General features: G+C 35.8%; 1 protein-coding gene across 2 annotated transcripts in view; it reads left to right on the top strand.

Annotated features, from left to right (window-relative positions):
- LOC134530446 (cell adhesion molecule Dscam2) overlaps nt 1-22535 on the top strand; it is a 469894-nt gene that overhangs the window by 375688 nt on the left and 71671 nt on the right. The window contains exon 8 of one of the 2 annotated variants that reach the window (XM_063365269.1): nt 16172-16462. The exons of the other annotated variant lie outside the window; for it this stretch is intronic. Within the exon in view, the coding sequence (XP_063221339.1) occupies nt 16172-16462 (291 nt within the window). The remainder of the gene's footprint in view (nt 1-16171; nt 16463-22535) is intronic. 2 annotated transcript variants of the gene reach the window in all.

Genomic DNA, 22535 nt, shown 5'->3' with positions numbered 1-22535 from the left:
GTTTTAATTCCAAATATTCTTTTAAGACAATCTCTTGACTCTAAAATCATAGCACCTTTGCATCCATATCTAGATTACACTTTAGGCACCTTTTAACCCACCTTCTTTAGATGCTGTTGAAAGTACAGTGCCTTGATGTGTAGTTGTAATTATAGCTATGCATTAACTTGAGCTCAAAATCTGCTATGCTATGCTACTGGTTGGGTGCTGTGAAAACCTGTGGCATTGTACAGTCAACGTGAAGGGAACAAAATTCTCACACATCACTTTGTTAAAAATAAATCAAGACAACATCTCTCACACTGATAAACCTTCCTTTCCAAGTAGGTAAGCTCTTTTTAACAAACTCTATTGTGTTTCAGTTTTCTGTTGTAACCACACATTTTCTGCCCATACCTAATGACACTGCTTACAAGCTTCGGGAGTATATAATCCTCTGATAACATAATGATTACTCAGGTCTCAGATGTATGTTATTAAAGTTTTTATTTCTGCGGGTATTCAATAATTGATGGTAGTATTGCAAGCGATCATGAAGTTTTCCAGTGAAACAAAGGGGCCTGTGACCAAGTCTTTATCTTGTTTCAGGGCAAAGCAGTAGTATCATGTTCTAAACTAATTTATGTAAACTAATTTACTCTGTCCAACTAAGTATGAATGAGTTTAACAACTATCATGTGTGTTCTCAATTTGCCAGTTTTGTATATACTTATAGCCATAATATCATTAAGTCTCATAAATATTTACTAGGTCCTTCTCAGTTCCGTTTTTATCTTGGTGTATACTTTGCTCAAAAGGTAAGTTTAAAATTTTCTACCCCGCTAAAATTTATTTTTATGTCTGTAATAGCTATTTTTTTTTATTAAGGTTGTTCCCACAAGAAGAATGTATTGAGAAGTAGTCTATTCAGTAATTGTTTATTGCAGTCCCACCGCTGATAATGCCGTTCACATTCGGCGACCACCCTCTGAGCGAAGGCCAGTTGGTGACGGTGCCTTGCTCGGTCGTAGAGGGGGACTCCCCCGTGTCCCTCCAGTGGTTGTTTAACGGGCAGCCCATCTCGCCACGTTTGCGAGTGACGCTGGTGCAGCTCGGGGAGAGGAACGTGATCCTCAGTATCTCGTCGGTAGAGGCTCGACACGTGGGGCTTTTCAGCTGCATTGCTGAAAATGCTGCTGGCACATACGAGCTCTCTGCTAACCTAACTGTGAATGGTGCTGTATGTGCTTCGTGTGTGCTGCTTAGCTTGGCATAGCTTGTCATGGATAGCTTTTAGCTACCTAACCATTTTGGTTTTCCCTGAACATTTGCCTGTTTCTCCCATGTACCCACCATACTAATGTTTCATAGCCATTACGCCACACACTGAACAAAAATTTCATGAGTCGTTCAACAGTTGCTTCGTAAAGTGTGTAAGGCAGTCGGTCTTTGGAAAACAGATTTCTTAAATGCATGTGGCTTATCAATTATAAAATAATTTTGTGCATCGATACTACCATTTTCAACATCAGACGTGTCCTAACTGCTTCTAGTGCCGCCCCACATTCTGCCATTTACATTTGACGACGTCTCGGGAAACGCCGGTGACATGGTTATAGTTCACTGTACTGTAGTGAAAGGAGACTCTCCCATTTCAATCTCGTGGTTTCTGAATGGAGATCAGTTGACGCCGGGCTATCAAGGAGTTGTGATAAGCAAGAGTGGACAGCGGACGAATACTCTCAGTATTGAAGCTCTTCGAGCCAGACACGCTGGATTGTACACCTGCGTAGCATCAAATGCAGCTGGTTCTGTCAACCAGACTGCTTGGCTAAATGTTAACGGTACTCATACCAATTCACATTAATTCTATGTAGCAGTTTTGACTTCTGTTTCACTTTGTTCCTTATTTTTACTTATATTTATAGGCAAATCATTGTAAATATGTTTTTAATGTCATAATGTTTGTGTTTTATTGCAAAAATACTAGTGCAGTTTCTTCAAAACATATGTTTTAATTTTTTGTTTATTACTGTTGTTTTGCATCTCTCTCCATATCACCTCTCTCCTGGGCAGTATCATTCTGGAAATTTCTACCTACAGTGACTATCGTAATATCTGGTATTACTTTAATAATTTTCTTGCTGCTCAATCAATACATATTTTTATAAGAGCTTTTACTAAGACAAATAGTAAAAAAGGTAACCAATACATAGATTGATTTGGGACACAAGTTTGGATGTAGGTCGGCATATATGAAGCTTTGTTTATTATGCACTAATTACAATGGGCATGATCCTTTATGCATGCTGTATCAAACTAAGTAATATTAAACAATTCAGTTTATTCTTCCTCTCACTTTATCTTCTCTTTTATTTTCCTCTTTCTCATGTAAACATTCAGACATTATTATGCCATACTAGGGAATACAAAAGTAAATTTTAGACTAGTAATTAGGTGTTTCTAGTAAAAGAAAAACTCGGATACTCTTAAGATACTTATTTCTCAACCCTTCCCCCTTCCCCATTCTCCATCCATTTTTCTTTGCTCTGAATTATAGGTTACATTAAAAAACAAACACTCCGTATCACAGAAATGAGCAATCAAAATCCAAACACAAACTTTCCTACTTCATTAAGTAGCCAGGAAGTGTGACTGAATTAAAATAATATGTCAGTATAAAAACTGTTGGTTTCAGGAATCTTTTATCGTTTTACATAGATTAGCTGTTGCTTTTAATTAAACCACAAATAGTAAGGAAAATAAATTGTATCTTATTCTAATATTTGCCCTTTAAAATGGGTAAGGTTGGGTTTTATGTTGCATAGATTTTAGCTCTGAACTGACTGGGCTCTGACCTCAATTGATTCCATTCGAGCATGGTCTCTCATTGATCACAGCCACTGAGAACTGTCTCTAGTGGTTTTTTGAGTTATAAATACAGTATACAAAGCAAAATTGTAGTTTGTGAGTTTGTGATACCAATTTATTTGAAATTACTATGGTAGGAATGATGTGGAAATTGTAGCTTCTTTGTAAAATTAATACAGAAAAGGTGTTCCTCTTTATTTTCATATGGGCACTCTATTTGTTTGTCTGCTACATCAGTAGTCCATTTACATGATCTTATTTTAATTCATTTGTTATTCATGAGTGTTTGGTTAAGCACTTGTTGACACTTTTAACTGTGCTCCAGCATTCTTGTTAATTTACATTTAATAATAATTGTAGTTTTATATATATAGACTAAAAACATATTTCAGCACAGTTGTCATAATAATTTAAAGCTGATAAGACTCATTTATTTTCCCTCTTGCTGATATCATTTTAGGTAATGAGATGGCCAACTCTCACGATGATACATGCTGCTGCAGGGTTGTAACTTACGATTGGAAGATTCAAGAAATAATAGAATGAAATCTTTTCGGCTGAAATTTAATTTTAAAAATTTTTAATGCAGACAATATTTTCTCTGTCAGCAATCAGCATATTCCATCACCACAAAGGCTGTCTAATGCACAGATCTGTTCCCGACCCTTTATATCACAGATAAGCGTGCACATGTGGCTAATATTGCAGTATTATTTTAAAATGGATCAAAAAAATTTCTTTTTTTAACTTTGTTACAAAGCAATTAAATAAACATACACTTAATAAAAAATTTTTTTTCATAATTAATAATTAAATTATATATATAATACACATTTTATAGAACTGACTATTGAAAAAATAAATGTAATAATTTTGCTGTAGGTACTTAATCTCTGCTATAGCTAAGTAAAATGCTGCCACCATCTTTTTTACACCATCTTTCTTGAACAATCCTGAGCTGTTACTCATCTGACTTTTTTTTGTTGATTGTGTTCTAAACATTATCTTGTTTGTATCTTTTCAACATATAACATTTTTTTACTGAAATGACATATTTGCTTGTGCCTATTGTTCTTTCTTAATTTCCCGAGTCCGAAACACCAAATCAAATAACATCCCTCCATTGTTTGACGACATGGATCATGTTATCGTTTGCAACAGATAAGTCTCCCTGTGTACACCCAGCGTTCAATTTGGACAGGTAAGAAGATGCTCTTCTTCTTGCATTTTACCGCAATCACACCTATCATCAATTCCGTAACCCTATTTGCCTTGGTACTTCCACGTCTGGACTCTCTTGCTCATAGCCAGTTCAAAGATTTTCATGCTGTATCACAGCTGTTGTCCTGCCACCTGCTCTTCGGTGAGTTCATGCATGTCAGCTGACTTCCTCCGTCGCGTTTTGATGATGACCGTAAATGATACCATTTTTGTACTTAAAAACAGAATTTGTGGCAACAAATGTGCTTATCCTTGAAGGTAAATCATGTAATAATGCAAGTAGCAACACTGATTTAAATTTTGCACAGGTACTACACCCATGAAGCTATAAAATTATAATTGTTTATAGTTGTATTGCCATCAAGAATCTACTTCCTACTTATCTCACACTTATGCTGCATATTTAGTTGACAAGATTAGGCATTCATTGTTTGATTATTAAAACTGTATTAATTAATGAATAATTTCTGACAAGAATTCTTTAACTTTGGCCATCATAAGAAGTAATTTTGCACCATTAAGAAACTTTTGTCCTTTACACACAAAAAAGGTCATCAAAGTGCGCAGTGTATAAATCAAAATATTAAATTCTTCCTTGGTTCTGTGCTAAAGGAGATATAAATGACTCATTGTCTCTTCCTGGTAATGAAATCTGTTAAAAAATTATAATGCTTTGTTTTTATGTTGATGTCAACAAAGTTTTAAACCAAAATAAAAAATAAAACCATACTTAAAAAATGTTATGGTCTGTAATAGCTGTAACTTGTTAAAAAGTGAGTTTTTTTACTTAGTTTATGATAAAGTAATAACTATAATTTTAAAGCACTGCCTTCAATGTTGTTTTCATGTGTTTGGTAGTAAGTGCTTAAAATTGATATATTCTTAAGAAAACTGGAAGAGGTTTAAAACTCTAATATTATAAATATATACTTTTTCAGTGTATTTTTAATTTTTTTCTGGCTCATTAGGTATTTATTCAGAAATGAGAGGAAAATGTACAAAATTATGCGTAATTCAGCTACACCAGAAATTTTACCAATACGTATATTTATTCAAAAAAAAGAGATTAATATTTACAGAAATTTGCTTATTTCAGCTACACCAGAAATTTTGCCGTTCTCTTTTGGGGAGAAGCCTGCGAATGCAGGGGACATGTCAGTAATTCAGTGTGCAGTAGTGAAGGGAGACCTACCCGTCATTATCACATGGCTTTTTAACGGGGAAGAGATTACACCAAGTCTGCAGGGTGTTGCGCTGTCAAAGGCAAGCCAGAGAATTAGCACGCTGAGCATCGAGGCGGTGGCGGCAAGGCATGGCGGCAACTACTCGTGTGAGGCACGCAATGCCGCGGGAATGGACTCTGTTACCGCTGAGCTTTACGTAAATGGTAATGAAGAGCGATTCCTGAAGCTAAAGTTGTGCGTTCCTGTCTACCTATCTACTTCTCGTTTCCATGTATAAGCAAGCACAGATAATTTTTTTAGCTTTAGTTTGGTGACTACCGTATTTCTTTGTAACTGGTTTAGTGTTTTAATTTAATTCCAATGGTTTCTGTTTTTTGTCCTACAATCTTCCACCTTGTTCTGTTTAGGCACCAAGGCACTTCCTCATGTTCCCTCATGTTAGTTTTTTTCAAACAGTATCTACTTTTAACACTGTAAGAAGACTTGCAAAGTTATGACCTGTAGCTGTGTGTGGACTTGTGGAGAATATTTTACGGATATGAGCGTGTAAATATCAGTAACAAGTGGATTCTTTTAAATAACTGGAGATTAAAGGATTTTGCATTATTGTAGCTTGTAATTATAAGATAGAATTATCGTTGTCAAAAAATATGCATTTTGAGTATCTTAGCCCTCAAAAACCACTTGTTTGCTACCTGACATATCATTTTGTTTAACTTTTAATTTGTCCGCAATTACCTCTTTGTGTTTTTTTGTTTACTATGGGATAGTTTGTTTCTTTCCACAGTTCTGCCTCAAATTGTACCATTTTCTTTTGGTGACGAACCAGCAAATGCTGGTGACATGGCATTTGTGCAGTGTGCAATAGTGAAAGGTGACTTGCCTGTTACTTTCTCTTGGACTCTGAATGGTGCCGAGTTGACTCCTGGGTACCAAGGGGTATTAGTTATGCAGACGGGTAAACGGATCAGCACACTAAGCATAGAAGCAGTTCGAGCAAGGCACAGTGGCACTTATTCTTGCATTGCTAGCAATAGCGCTGGTTCCGTCAACCATACCACACACCTTTATGTGAATGGTAATGTTGATTATAAGTTTAGTTTTGATTTTACATCATTTATTGTGCTTTTCAGTAAAGCAAGTTCATTTTGCTTCTATTTTTCTTTTCAAGAGCAAATATATATAATTAGCATTTTTGTGGTATTTATTCATAACTATGAGAAATATTGCATGAAGTTAACAAATACGTAGTTTGCTTTATCCTTCTTGCCTTTACAAAAGAGTAGTTTTTTTTACCAAGGAAAAAAATCATCTTCTTTATATAAAAAGTGCACTTAAATTACACAGGTTTTAATTTTTTATGTTAGTGTCTTTTACCTAATGTACCTTAATCCTGACGTATTTGCATAGTGTGGGTTGTGGCATTTGATTATCATATTAAAGGAACAACATATATTAATTGGTACAAACTTCCTTTTCTCCTTTAGTAAAAATTTCAAAATTATGAGATAGTTTCATAGTTACAAGAACATTTCATTACAGTGCCGCCACACATAATCCCATTTGAGTTCGAAGGGGTAGCGAATGCCGGGGAAACCGTCCAACTAACATGTCACGTGACGAAAGGTGATAAACCTCTTCACATTTCGTGGAATTTTCACGGGGAAGCCTTGTCGTCCCACATGGGGATCTCGACGGAAATGATCGGCGACCGGGCAAACTTCTTGTCCATACCGTCGGTGAGCCCCGGCCACCGGGGCACTTACACTTGTCTGGCGCGGAACCGCGCTGGCACTGCCTCACACGCTGCTGAGCTTCGTGTTAACGGTAACCATCCGCAGGCGCAACCAACCGTACAGACACATTGCATGTTCCGTAGAAATCATGACGATTATGAATTCATGGAGCATGTTCCATGATCTTATAATAGGTCATAGGAACTAAGCGACTGAATTTTTTCAAAGCCAGTACATGGTTGGTCATACTATTTAGGCCTGTTAGTGGTGGTAGTTAAAACTCCAGGCATCAGTAAGGATTTTTTTACTATTTTTGATTCTTGTGTGTATGTTATCACTTTTAAGTTATGCATTTTAATTTTTTGGTTGGTTATACATTTTTGAGAAACTTTATTCCAAAATTTTTTTTCTCTTAGCCCGTTATCGTTCTCATTACTTGTACACTTTTGAAGCCAATGCTTGTCCCTACTGCCGGCTGGGAATCAAACGTGAAACCTTCGGTTCAACAGTCAAACTTCCAGACCACCGTACCAAACAATGAAATTGTTATACATATATTTCTATTGAGTTAATATTTACCATAATGTAATTTAAATAAAATATGAGAAATCATTTACAACTTATTTAAATGTTGTGTATTAGTCGCAACATTAATTCACTGTCAGCTCTACTAGTTGTCTATAAGGCAATTTGTGGTGCTGCTAAAAGCTTGGTCTAATAAAGTAACTACCATCGAACTTGCCTGAAGGCTGATCACTAAGAATAAATGCAGTAATGTGCATTTCTTTTCTTCAAATTATGCTCAAACAAATTTTAACCATATGTTATTAATCAGGAGATGATCGGTTAACTCACAAATCAGCAGAGGTGATGATCCACTTGATGTTCACAATCTAATTCACTTAGCTAAATTTTGTAGATTGGAACCAAATGTGATTTTCAACCCTCAATAAATGGTATGAAATAATTTATCTTTTAATTATTAGAAGTTACTGACATCCAGAGTGCTAATCAAATCAGAAGAGCAAAAAAGCTTATTTCCTAGCAAGAAGTATTAATTATTTCCTGATCAAAAATAAACATGATATCTTAGTTAATTTTAATTTCAAGAATTTCAAAGGACTACAGCAAGTAAATTTTTTGAATGCCTTCTAACTTTTAGGAAAAATTATCAAACTAACTGCGCTAAAAAACCTTTGTGAGCACTACTTAGTGTATCAGTGCAAAAGGTGATGTATTGTTGTTATTATTATTATTATTATTATTATTATTATTATTTTAGCAGTACAAAAACAACTTTTCTTTTCATATTTTAACATTAAATTTATTTTGCTTGTCTTATTTTTCTGGGTGTTTACTGTTAGTTAGTGAACTGAATTAGGTGACATTTAAAGACATACTAGGGTTTGACAGTGCTCCATTCTGTTCCTCAGTGGATGTGTGGTCACTAAGGCATTGTGCTCTAGTGGTGAGAGCCCTTGGTTCAGTCCCAACACACTGGTATAACTCAAGTTTATGAGAACTGAGGTGTTAACCAGGTGGTTCGGAGGCCCTGTTGCCGTACGTCTTGGAGCGTAACCATGTGATGACAAACCCTATCAGATCAATCAAGTTCCATGTAATAAAATATCTGTGCAACTTTTTCTCATCTATGCAGATATTTATCTCTATTCTTTCAGGTAGACATCTTCAGCATAAATAATATTAACTGAAGGAAAATTGTTAATTGTTGTTCTGGCCACTATTTATTGCTTAAAAGACGAATTAGGTGAATGTATCCTAAGTTTGTATGTTGATAAACAACATACAGGTGTGGGGACTTTTATAAGTATTAAGATTTTTGTATAAAGTGTGAAATTTACAAAATAGCCTTAACTTTTAAATTTGTTTCATGATTATTAAGAGATTTAGTAGTAAAGGTAAATTGGAAGGTATTCACCAATGTTGTCTGAGTAATACAGTAAACTGTGATCGACAGTAATAAGTTACTTTTTGTGCGTTTCCTTAGTTTTGCCTCATATCATACCCTTCTACCTGGACGAAGATGTTAACACAGGGGAAAGTATCCAGTTAAACTGTCACGTTTCAAAGGGAGACAAGCCTCTTTCCATTACATGGAATTTCCATGGGCTTGAATTGTCGTCCCATCTTGGCATCAGTACGACCAAGATCGGTGATCGGACTAGCCTTTTGTCGATCTCGTCTGCGATGGCGGGCCACAGTGGGAACTACACCTGCACAGCCCAGAACCCTGCCGGGACTGTCAGCTTCACAGCGATGGTCCATGTGAATGGCATGTAGAATTGTGCTTTTTGCGGTCTGTGGTCGACTATTCCACCAGCTTCTTTACATGTTTTTGACTTTGAAAACAAAACAAGTTTCAAAGTTGAAAATATTAGATATTTATTTTTATAAAATATGGTTTTTATACTTTTGTTTTGATTTCATCTTTGTAATGGTAATTTTTTTCTTCTGTCTTCTTTGTGGTTGAATGTTAGAAATTTTAAAACTGCCAGGTCTCAAATTTTTTTGGCCACAGGTGCACTTGCAATCTGTCTGTGGTTGTCCATCATCCTTTTTTCCCCATTTAACATATTATTATTGTGTACTTTTCAGTCAAATTCACTTTTACATACATGGTTTTGATTTTACAAAATTTTATTTTTTCTCTATTTATTTATACTATTTGTTGAATTGGTCTATAACCAAGGTATTTTGTTATATAGGTAGACTTTCCTTAACTAGGATCTTTCGAAGTGGGCATGCATTTTTCTTTGACAGGAAAAGTTTAGGTCAATTTAGTTCATTGCAAATAATGTGGTCCTCCTTGAGATTTACCTGCTTTAATTTTTTTTTTTGCTACCATACACTGAATTTGTGCCAGAATCCAACTTTTGTCTAAGCTTGCTAGCACTATAATTTTAGCTATTTTTTTTATTTTCAGAGAACTTTTTAATGTTTGATTTATTAATTATAAACTTGATATTTTTTTTTAAAATTAAGCAAATGATAGAACTATGAACTGCTAAATAATTTCTAAAAAAAAATTATATAACAGAAAGAGTTTATAGATATTATAGGTTGGCTGGTACCTAAATACTGGTACAATTAACATTACAATAATATTATTACTTTTTATAACCAATAATCATCATGACCAAATGACCATCTCTACTGAAATGAATGTACCATCTCAATGCAGGGTAGTTAATTTTTTACATTTTCTTGTTTGTTATTTTTACTTCTTTACATAATTTTCTTTGCTTACCTTAAGTATCCTAACCTGAAAACTTATATAAAGAATTTAATATAAACCAAATTATTTTTGATCTATAATAACGGCACTTAGCAAACCATGATTCGAGGCAAAATCGAAATTAAATTTTAATACCTGTAGAAGAAACATAACCTGTAACTATGATATGCATTGAAGTTGTCTTGGATATTTGGATGCCAACAAACTAACCACTAGGCATTTGCCTTCTTATGCTTTTACCCATAACCTTGCCCAAATTTATCAATTTTTAATGTCCAGAACTATATTCAACACAAGTTGACTGATTTGGTCAACATCCACCACTAAACCTAAATTAAGTTTTGATAGGTCTGAGCTTTAAGCTGAAATTAACTCCACCTACGCACGAGATGTCCATCCACTGCTAAATCCGAAGCCAGAGAGAATAAAATGGCAGCCCAACAATACTAGCACCAACCACCATCCAATCTGAGCATCACTTCTTCAACATGCATCTTTCTCCTCCAATCACAGAGCTGCTGTACTTGCAAGCATAGATTAATTTTTTTTCCGTTCCAGTGCATACTTAATTGTGCACTTGATACTGACTGGCCAATGCACTATTTTAACATGGTGAAAAATGCTTGTAAGCTCACAAATGCCACCAAAATGAATGCAAATTTAATTCAAATACATTGACAATTCTATTTGTATTCATACCAACATAGCCAACTTCCAATACATAGAATGGATTTACTTATCAGTAGTTATGTTATTTTCTAGTATTACCCAAATTCAGATTCTAAAAAAAAAGCATACTGGGCTTTGAAAGTGACACCAAATCTGTCACTAGAAACCATGTTCACACAGATTTCACTCACACCTAATTACAATCAGCAGTTATAGGTTAGCATTTTTAATAACAAGGTTAGAATGCGAACAGCATGTGAGGTGCTCTTCGAATAATGTTCACCAGGTCTTTGAAAGCATTGTATATGTGTCAAATCTAGACTTACAGAAAATTAACTTGTTAGAAAGTGAAAAATAATCTAGGTAGGTAGCTTGGCTGATGCTAACATCATCTGTACTTAAAACTTATGGTCTGAAGTCATTACTAAGTGTGGCATGGTAGGGCCACATATAGTATAAAAAATTTCTGATCTTTAGACTGCCTTTTTATAAAATAAAGACTTTATTAATGTGACATTTGTTTAGCATTACACACTTCTTGTGTGAGTTGTTAAATACACCAAAAATTGTCAGATAAGAATGATTATAGAGTAATTATTTTTTTATGCTACCATTTCTTTCAAAAGGGTAATGTATTAGCAATTTTTTTTTTGTAAATTATTTTAAGGAAATACATGATAACTATTTTAAACTATTGTGTTCTGGTTAAAAATTTTCAAGCCTCTGAGCATGTCAGTAATCAAACTGAAATATCATAACATTTAGAGCTGTTATATTGGTGTCCTAAAAATGCAAATATAAATAATGATTAACACAAACATTAATGTTACAGTGTTTGCAAATCTGCAAATAATGCTGTGCATGATGGGCAGTGTTTCATTTTTTAATGAAAATGTTGCATTGTTTAGTAATAAACTATAAATATTTCAACGGATCAGTTGAAGATATTGCATTTATGCCCTACAGCTGAATTTAGGTTGGAAAAAATTTATAGGACATTAAAAAACATTCAAGCATTATTTCTGACTATATGTTATACCTCACAATTATAAACTTTGAAATAGGAACGTTAATACATCATTTGATTATGTTCCCAATGCGTCTTTCGTGAAATGATTTTTGCAGAACCAGTGGTATTTTGATGGGTTTTCAGTTCCGCCATATATGGTGCCATTTGAATTTGATGGCCCTGCAAACGCAGGCGATACGGTGCAGCTCGCTTGCAATGTCCCCAAAGGAGACAAGCCCTTGAAAGTCGTGTGGCACTTCCGGGGAGCGCCGATATCTTCTGGCTCTGACTCCGGCATCTCCACCATGTTGGTTGGAGACCGAGCAAACTTCCTCTCCATACCAAACGTCAAGGCTGTGCACAGCGGAGAGTTCATTTGCGTTGCCAGCAATGAGGCAGGGGTGGCCAAACACACTGCTCTTCTCAAAGTCAACGGTACTTGCTACAGCCCTTAAGACTGGCTTCAGAGAATATCATTAATCTCAGTTGCTAACAAAACTTTGTGCTCTTCATGCTCAAATAATTTTTGGGATGAGTTTGAAATTATTTTTTAAATACCGAACATACTTTGTAAAAAAAAATTGTTATAGTTGTACTCTTTTAGTTGTGTTTTTAAATTATTTCCACATAAATCCTGTTTTGTTTTAACTTTCCCTTTGCTATGCATTCAGCAAATTGTTATTGATTTCCTTTACCCTTATCCTATGTTGAAAATATTATTTCCTTTTGGTACATAGTATTAGGAGATAATAAATTGGGTTTGTTTCTATACAGCCGTAAAAATATAAGCCCTTCCAAAAAAAAGTTAATAACATTAAAATAAAAGTGGTAATAATTCAAATCCCTTCATACCTGTACGTATGTCAAAGTACGACTTGTAATTTATTCAGACACTGTTGGGTAGTAAAATTTAAAGATATTCATGCCTCTGTACAGTGATACTATTGCAAGAAATGCAGCATTAGCAGCTATGCTTACTTGCCCACATTTAATAACACCAAATGAAAAAGCAAGTTTTAAAACTATTTTTGTAATATTTTTTTAACTACTTACATTATTTAATCTAATTTTTATTTTATTTTATTGTAGCTCATGTACATAAAATTAACTTTATGCCTTCTTCACTAACAACCAATATTTTTCTTCCTTTTTGCTGTCACTAAAATGTCATACTTTCCTTTCCCCTTTCCTAATTTCTAGCTACACATATTGGGAGGATTTTTCTACCAAAGTTGTTGCCCGTACGCAAATTATTTTCAGTTACCATGAATTGTCGATATTGATCTACAAGAGTCTCAACTGTGGTACATGTATCATTGTATGATTGGTTCTAGTGGTTCCGACTATAGCTCCATTCACCTTCGGCAACAAGGTAGTTAGTGCGGGGATATTGGTTCAGCAACAGTGCGTGGTATCGGAAGGCGACGAACCCCTGTCAATATCTTGGGACCTGAACGGGGAGGATGCTTCGAGCATCGCTGGGATCAGCATTTTCAATCTCGGGAAACAGACGAGCCTGCTGACCATTGAGCGAGTGAGAGCTATGCACAGTGGCAACTACACGTGCACTGCGAGAAACACAGCTGGCGCTGCGAGCTACACAGCGGAACTTGCGGTCAACGGTACCGATGTTGCTTTACACTTTCCGCTCAAACTCGAAATACAGTAGTATGTGTGATTGTGCTAGCCCGCAATTCCCTTCTTTACTTGTTTCCTTGATTTTCTGGCCTCAAATGTTATTTTACTCGTTCAGTTTGACTTTAAACCTGTTTTAATTATCACTTTGTCTATGCTAAAAGTATTGACTTACTGTTTGATGTACATATTAATTTTTTGCTTTTTTCAGAATAATGTGCCACACTGTCCTTAGTTTATTCACAGAAGGGGGATACTAGAAAATATATTTTTATTTTTAATAAAATTGGTATAGTTGTAAATATAGACTCAAACCCTGTTTTCATTGAGATGTAATATAGTATTTCTTTATGTATATTTATATATTTATTGTAGTCTGAACATAATTTCAATTAGGCTTTAAGCTGGCTTTGAGTTGTCTCATTTCCTGGGAATATATATGCTAATATAGCACAGAATGAAGCAACCAGTTAAGGATAAAGACTACTTATAATTATTTAGGTATATGAATAAATGTTTGCTTTTGGATGTGGTTTTTTAATAATTTTTTTATTCTTGTAAAAGAAATAATTTTGTTTAGCTTAATCTTTTTAGATTTGAGTTTCATTGCTAACAGAAAAACAAATTTTGCCTATAAACCACGGATTACTTATTAATACTGATTTATACTTAGTAGTAACAGTTAAATATTGCAGTCTCCTAAACATAATATTATACTGAAACAATTTATTTCACTAAAATGTTTAAATATCTACCTGTTTTATTAAATAGATGTGTTCAATTGTAACATTAGTCAACAAAAATAATGAATAATATGTCAAGACATATGAATAAAAACCCATAGTACTAAACCAAATGGTACAGACCTACGAATTAACAGAAATTTTAGATGTCAAATAACATAATTAAAATAGGCAGGGGAAAAAAACAGAATGGGACAAAAAAATTTTTAAAAACTATTGAAGTACAGGAATATTCTCAGAAACGCAAATTAATTCATGACGTTACCCAAGCCCAAATTGTTAGAAATGATTGTTTATTTTTTCAGAGTATCAACTCCAGGATTTTTTTATAGACGTTAGGTTCAGTGTAAGTGTAAGTGTAAATGTAGATAGTATGATTTGTTTTATTAGCTACATACGTCAAAATTCCGATGAACATGAATATGTTGTGATAGACAGGATTAAAATTTCTTCCATTTTTGTCTACACTTAATTTGGACTCTTGAAAAGACTCTTTATGCATAAAGCTATCTTGAAAGCATTGTCTTAAATGTCTAAAAGGAATTCACATTTCATTAATGTCGGGCAGGTTGGTTTTGCACTAATAACAAATGGATTGATGAACCAGAAATATATTTCTCTTTGCATTTCCAAATAATATATCCCTGGAAATCCATCAAATAGTGATTGTCATCTAACACACCTTTGGTTTTTTTTGTCTTAAGTTCTTGCTTTTCTTTTCTTGATGGAAAACTCTATGGAAGATCTATACCAGCCCTGAAATGTAGTTTTGTATAAAATAAACACGTACGAGAACTCGTGCAGCGAAAATCATGAGCTCCTTCAATCCTGTGGTAATGCCTTTTCTTGGGAGAGCCCTTTCACTTTGGCAAGGAATAGCGAAAGAACATTTGAACAGGTTAATGTTGCACAAATAAGATATTTATGCAATCCATTAATTATTTACCCCCTACCATTACACAAACTGCTCATTAGATGATGTAGGATATCAGAAAATATATCAATATTGTTAAAAATACTACATTTTACGATTATGTTTTTATTTTAAATTGTTCCATGGAGCCCCTGCCAAGCTCGGCAGATCACCTTATGTTCTGTTGAATATAGTTGTGGAACCTCGGGCTTAGGCAATGAGAACTTTCTCTTAATATAGAATTTTTTATTTTATAATTCACAGCATAATACATAACACAACAAGCTTAGTTATATTATAAATAATGAATCAAACAACTTGCAGAAAGAAATCAAGCAAAATGTTTGGCACACGTGACAAGTATCGCTGCTTATTAACTGAAAAAGACTAAAACTGTTGTAATTACAGCATGATTAACAATATCCAATAATATGTCTTTGGAAAGTGTTTTTCACTAAAACAAGATTAGAAATCAAAACTTAGTACTTCTACGTTATGTTAAAATTAATTTGCAGTAACGTATACATGTTTCGTTGCTGTTCAATTTTTAATTTTGCTAGCAATGGTTTACCTACAAGTTTACCACATGCACACCTGTACTTGAAAAGAAAACTTGGAAATTCCATAGATCAACTCAACCTTTCGTGGCTTTTACCACAATTGTGAACTACCATTGTGAGTTGTCTAGTACACACCTACGTTTGCCAACACAAGAAGTTACACAATCTCTAATGGCTTAGTTTGTGGACTTTTACTGTCATTGTGACACATGACAACATAAAAGGGTATTTGTTTTACAAACTAGCATTTTCTTGTGTCTTTCTTCTCAGGTAGCCCATTTTACTATCATAGTCCACTGTGTCTGTTAGTTTGTGCATGCTCATTTTATCTGAGGATATTTTTATAAAAATTTCAGTGAACTAGTTGGTGTTTTAGAGTTTACATGTGTTTGCAGTTCCCCCCAAAATCCTACCGTTTAGTTTCGGTGACGGGCCATTAAATGCGGGGCAGTCTATGACGGTTACTTGTGCTGTGATTGATGGGGACAAGCCAATGTCGGTGTGGTGGACTCTGAATGACGTCAACATTTCGCGAGCCATGCCTGGCGTTACCATGATGCCCATCGGCGATGCAGGGTCACTGTTGACACTGAGGCCGGTGAGGTCAGAGCATGCAGGCAATTACACTTGTATCATCAGCAATGCTGGTGGTGAGGCATTCCATACCTCGCAGCTACGAGTCAACGGTAAAGGAATTTGACACCTCTGGAATCCATTCTCACTGAACTTTTTTTTTGTCTCCCTTTTATAGATACCATTTCCATTCACAGAAAAATTCACGTTCTTCCTCAACTTTAATACATGTATCAGTAGGCCCACATTTAAAACTTTTCACTTCTATTGCTAATTTTTTCATTGTCAGGGGTGATCAATTCACAGAAGATTGCAATATGTGAACAACTGTCTTGGGATGCTTGTGTCACATCAAGCAAGTGTAAATTCATAATGCTGCTAGCTATTGTTCGATACTCAATTTCAATGCCTGTAATGAAGTTACTAAGACAGTGTTTAGAACCTCTTGTAAAAATGCGGGAATTTATGTTAAGTTAGGTTACATTACAAAGAACCCTTTCAACAGCTATAGAAATAATAAGCAACTACATAGTAGTATGCTAGAAATGTTATTTGATAATCATACTACAGGGCTGATAAAAAAAGTGAGGTTTATTTTTTATGGGTACAGGTGTAAATACCAAATTATTGGTGAATAAATGCTTAGAAAAAAGAGGAATTTCTGTGTAAAGATATACAGTTGACTACATATGTTAACTTAAGAACTAAAATGAATTATATTAATTTCTACACATCATTAGCTGATAAGCATTACATATAAATTAATCTCAGTGCAAAATACTTAACTGTCACAGTTGATTTAATTGCCACTTCCAGTCCCGCCAGAACTGCAGCCATTTACTTTAAGCGAGAAACCCTTGAATCCTGGCCAGATTGTGACGGTGCCGTGCGGAGTGATCGAAGGGGACCGCCCTGTCGGTCTCCACTGGGAGTTTAACCACGGGCCGATCACGCCGCGGATGGGGATCACTGTTGTCCACTTGGGGGAGAGGAGCGCCATCCTCAGCATCAGCTCTGTGCAGGCGTCGCACGCGGGGACCTACACTTGCGTCGCCGAGAACGCTGCCGGCAGCGACCGTCTGTCCGCGGAGCTTGTTGTCAAGGGTGTGCGCAAGGCGGCCTTCGTAGTTTTAGTCCCAGCTGTGTTACTTGTGGTGATCCCAGAGCGCCATCATGCATGTGGTCGAGTAAATAACAAACATACGCAAAGTAAAATATTTATTTCTTGCAACAGATTTTAATTAGCTCCCGTATCTTGAACATTCCTAGTGAGTAAAACAAAGGGAATTTGAATAAGGCTGTTCTGAATTCTTCTACTTAACGTTATTCCTCTTTATCGTAAAACTTAACAGTTTGCTCATTGACATGCATGATTACACATTTTGATTTATTTGTACCTGAGTGCTTGCTGTTTCATTTTCATATGAACACATCAGTTTTAATTCAAAATTTATATTTTGGCTCAATAAAAGATTTTTTTGTTGGTTTATAAACTTTGATCGACACCAAAATTTAGATCAAAATTTTTTAGTTAAATTACTTTTTTTACTTCCCTTTTCTGTATAATCTTGTTTGTTTTTGGGGATGATTTCCCCAAATTTTTTTGTTTTGCTGTGTTCACAAAAACTCTGATCATACTTTAAGAATCTTTTTCGCATAAAATGTTAATAAATTTTATGACATATCTTAGTTTACCTTAATATTGTATTATTAATTTGTACGCTGTGTGTTATTACAGACGTTTAACTATAATTTAATTGAATGCTTTGTTTTATTTAGTACAAATTACTTACTGCTCTCAACTCTTCCAGTCTCCCCCATCATAGTTCCATTTTCATTTGGCGACGTACCAAGCAACTCGGGCGATGTGGTACAGCTCACGTGCCTCGTATCAAAGGGAGATGTTCCTCTGAACATCTCGTGGCACTTCCAAGGACCCATGACAGACTCTGCCATGCCAGAGGGCGCTGTGACGACACTGTTGGGGGATAGGACAAGCATGTTGATGATAAACCCAGTCAAGGCTGTGCACCAGGGGAATTACACATGCCATGCGCAGAACAGAGCTGGAGAAACGTCCCACTTCGCTACACTCATTGTGAACGGCATGTTATTTTTATGTTATTGGCATTTCTTCTTTCTATATTTTTAGTTATCATTCTTTGTAAAATCATGCTTTAGCTACATATCCTATTTGTTTTCATTTCGTACCAATTCTGACAGTCCCTTTTTTCCCATTTTTTTTTTTTTTTAATTTTTAACCAATTTAACATATTATTAATATCATGGACCAAGCAGTCTCCTATCCATTGTATCCTACTTGCAGTTCTCACAATAAGTAAATGTTAATTTTTTTCAGTCCGTCCTATCATTGTTCCATTTTCGTTTGGAGATGAGCCCTCAAACCCTGGCGACCAAGTCCAGGTGACCTGTTTTGTGTCGAAAGGCAGCGATCCGATAGACATTTCCTGGGTTTTCTACGGCTCCGAGACTTCCCGGGCCATGCCCAGGGGTGTTGAAATTACTAAGCCAAGCGGCAGGGCAAGTGTGTTGAACATAAACCCTGTGACGTCCGCCCATCAAGGAAATTACACTTGCAGGACTGTTAATTCTGCTGGAGTTGTAACTTACACAGCAGCGCTGGTTGTCAATGGCACGTGAATTTTCTCTTTCACATTTTGTGTTTCATACATGTTTTATTTCTTTCAGACGCATGCAAATACACATTGATTAAATTTTAATTTTTTCTGCTCTCATACATATATATAAACCTGCAACTTTTTCTTTATGTTCAAAGTTTTATTTTGCTTGGACATTTTCAGTTGAGATTTAATGACATGAGAGATTTCAGGAACATTTGTTTATTGTATGTGTGTTAATTTTTGGTATACTTGTCATGCCTGCACGTCATTCCAGTTCTCCCGCGAATCGTGCCCTTCCACTTTGACACCCCGATATTTGCCGGTCAGGCGACCCAAGTCACGTGCCTGGTGTCGGAAGGCGACTCGCCATTAGACATAGCGTGGAGCTTCCAGGGCACGGAACTGTCCTCGCAGATGGGGATATCCACCACTAGGATCGGTCGCAGCGGCAGTTTGCTGCTTCTCGAGCCCGCCAACTCAGGCCACAGAGGCAACTACACGTGCACAGTTAAAAACCCCGCTGGGATCGTCAACTACACGACCGGCCTAGAGATCCACGGTACACTCGAGTGCTCCGTGTGTCTTAACTTGCAGTAACAAGCATGCTGAGGAGTGCTGTTGTATGAATACCTTTCTGTTCTATTTGGTTGTGTTGCATATTTTATTTTCCCTAAATTACTTTGTAACCTATCAATTATCACTTTTATTTTTCTCTTATTTGGTTGCTTTATCAGTATCTGTGCATCTCTACTCAAATGTTTTGACACAGCCAGCACAGAAAATATATTTTGCGACCAGAAATAATTTTCTCATCCCTAGCTTTATATTTAACAGGCAACAGGTTTTAAAGATTGTAGGATTATTGCAATATTTTGCTAGATGCAGTTGTTTAAATTTTTTTTTATTTTCAAGAATACTTGTCTTACTGTTTTTAAGAGAATTTAAACACTACACTATACTTTTAAAGTGTAATGGCACATGTTTTCCGTTTCTAGTTCTCCCACGAATCGTGCCCTTCCACTTTGACTCCCCCATATTCGCGGGTCAGGCAACTCAAGTCACGTGTCTGGTGTCGGAGGGAGATTTTCCACTAGATATAACTTGGAGCTTCCAAGGGACCGAGCTGTCGTCACAGATGAGGATATCGACGAACAAGATAGGCAAGAAAGCCAGCCTGCTGCTGATAGACCCAGCCACCTCAGGCCACAAAGGCAATTACACTTGCACAGTTAGAAACCCGGCAGGCACCGTCAACTTCACTGCCAGCCTTCACATCCACGGTACGACCAAGGAGACTCACAAGATACATGTCATGTTTTATCCTCCGCCTCCACTCTGTGCTACTCCTTCTTTGTTGTGAGTTTATGAGTTGTTAGTAAATGCAGTTTGTTTGATCTTCCTGCTGATTATAGTTTTGGCTACTTTTCCCAGTACTAGTATATTAGAATTTAATTTGGGTGTGATACTGTGCTAAGTACATCATTATAGCTAAATAAATGTTTTTTATTCACATGAGTGATTTTACTAAGATGTATTTCGATCAGGCTTTTATTTCTCATTTGTTGTGGGAACATCCATGGTGTCTGGATCTGTCCTCTTTATCTACGTTGCTGCCTTCTAGGAAGTATTTCAATATCATCAATAATATTATTTTCATGTGATGTTTCCCTTGAAATCAATATAAACATACTACAACGTTTAACGTTGTTAGTTGGATTTTCCATAGGTTCCTGGCTGTTTGGGTTTTTTCATCTAAAATTTCTCAATAATCTTATTTTAATTCTCAGTTTACAGTTTTTTATCATCAGGATTTGTTTGAATATAGTTGATGTTAATGAATTAGGGATTGACTGTAGTTTATTTAAACATATGTAAGCAGTATACCTCAGTGTTTATAAATATAGAGATTTCAATTGTGCAAAGGAAGCATGAGTGATGGTGGATATCTGTGAAGTAGCATGTTTATTAAAAGAAACCTCAGTTATAGTAGTAAAGAATGGTTGTTGCATGGATGTGATATGCATGAAGCAGATAATACACCATTCAGAATGTAAGAACATAATATACATGATGAAAAACATAGGAAATTATAGGTATGTCATGACATGATTGTTCAAATAACCTCAATAAAATATGCTGGATGGAGATGAAAAGCATGTGCAGTTGAAGTATGCATGCATGGACAACAGAAAAAGTATAAATATGTTTGGTCTCTGCTGACTTTGGTCCAACGGTGAAAGGTTGTAAGTTATAATAATTCTGCCTGAACAGCAAATGTTGGATTTGCTTGCAGATCTGTTAAGCAGACGCAATAACTATGCAGTGTTTTTATATGTCTTAATAAAACCTCCTTTTAAGCAAGAGTCTTTCATTTTCTAGACATGAATAATTTGTTGCAGTTATTTACGACCAAGGTAAATGGTTAGGATTGTTGTTCACAGTCTTGCCACGTATTGTGCCATTCCACTTCGATTCTCCCATATTTGCGGGGATGGCGACTCAACTCACTTGTCTAGTGTCCCAGGGGGATTCTCCTCTAGACATATCGTGGAGTTTCCAGGGAACGGAGTTGTCTTCTCAGATGGGAATTTCGACCAACAAGTTTGGGCGCACGAGTCTCCTTCTGATCGATCCTGCTAGTTCTGGCCACAGGGGAAATTACACCTGCACAGTTAAAAACCCAGCAGGAACAGTCAATTATACTGCACATTTAGAGATACATGGTACACATTTTGTCTTAAACAAACTAACTAAACGTTTGTAAGCTTCCCTCTATTGCTTCCTGAGTCTGTGCATTCTTTTATTTGCTATCTTTGACCACCAATCTATGGTGACTCTTCTGTTTTCCTATTTTTATTTTACATTTTCTCCAAAAACAAATATGAAAATGATAGTAGAGCATTCTTTTTAATAACTGAGATTCAAGTTTCCATAGATATGACATAGTACTACATTTTTAAAATGTAATGAACAAATCTAAAGAAACTTGTAACTTAAGTTCTGGATGAATTTTGATTGACTAAGCTTTCAAACGACTAAATACTTAATATATATGGGGATGTAGTTATGATACTGTTTGGCATGTATTTATTAATTTTGTTTATTATTCAACCATAGCAGCAGGTTTGAAACTTATTAAATTTCTCAAGCATAAGTTTGTTGATAGCACCATTTCCAACTTAAAAATAATTGTGTTTTTGAGTATAATTGTAATTTGCAGTGTTTTCTTTTTCCTGTTTGATTCTGAGTGAATGGTCTGCTTACACACATGCATTCATTTCAGTTCCTCCACGAATAGTGCCTTTCCATTTTGACACACCCATATTTGCGGGTCAGACTACACAGGTCACATGCCTGGTGTCCCAAGGAGACCCACCGCTAGACATATCCTGGAGCTTCCAAGGCACTGAGCTGTCCTCACAAATGGGTCTTTCGACAAACAGGTTCAGCCGCAAAGCCAGCATCCTCTTGGTAGACCCAGCGAGTTCTGGCCATCGCGGCAACTACACCTGCTCCGTCAGAAACCCAGTGGGCTCGGTGAACT

The sequence above is a fragment of the Bacillus rossius genome, chromosome 3 (assembly GCF_032445375.1).
Source record: "Bacillus rossius redtenbacheri isolate Brsri chromosome 3, Brsri_v3, whole genome shotgun sequence".
In the NCBI taxonomy this organism is placed as follows: domain Eukaryota; kingdom Metazoa; phylum Arthropoda; class Insecta; order Phasmatodea; family Bacillidae; genus Bacillus; species Bacillus rossius.
The sequence above is the reverse complement of the archived record's forward strand: the minus strand, read 5'-3'. Positions and strand labels throughout refer to the sequence as shown.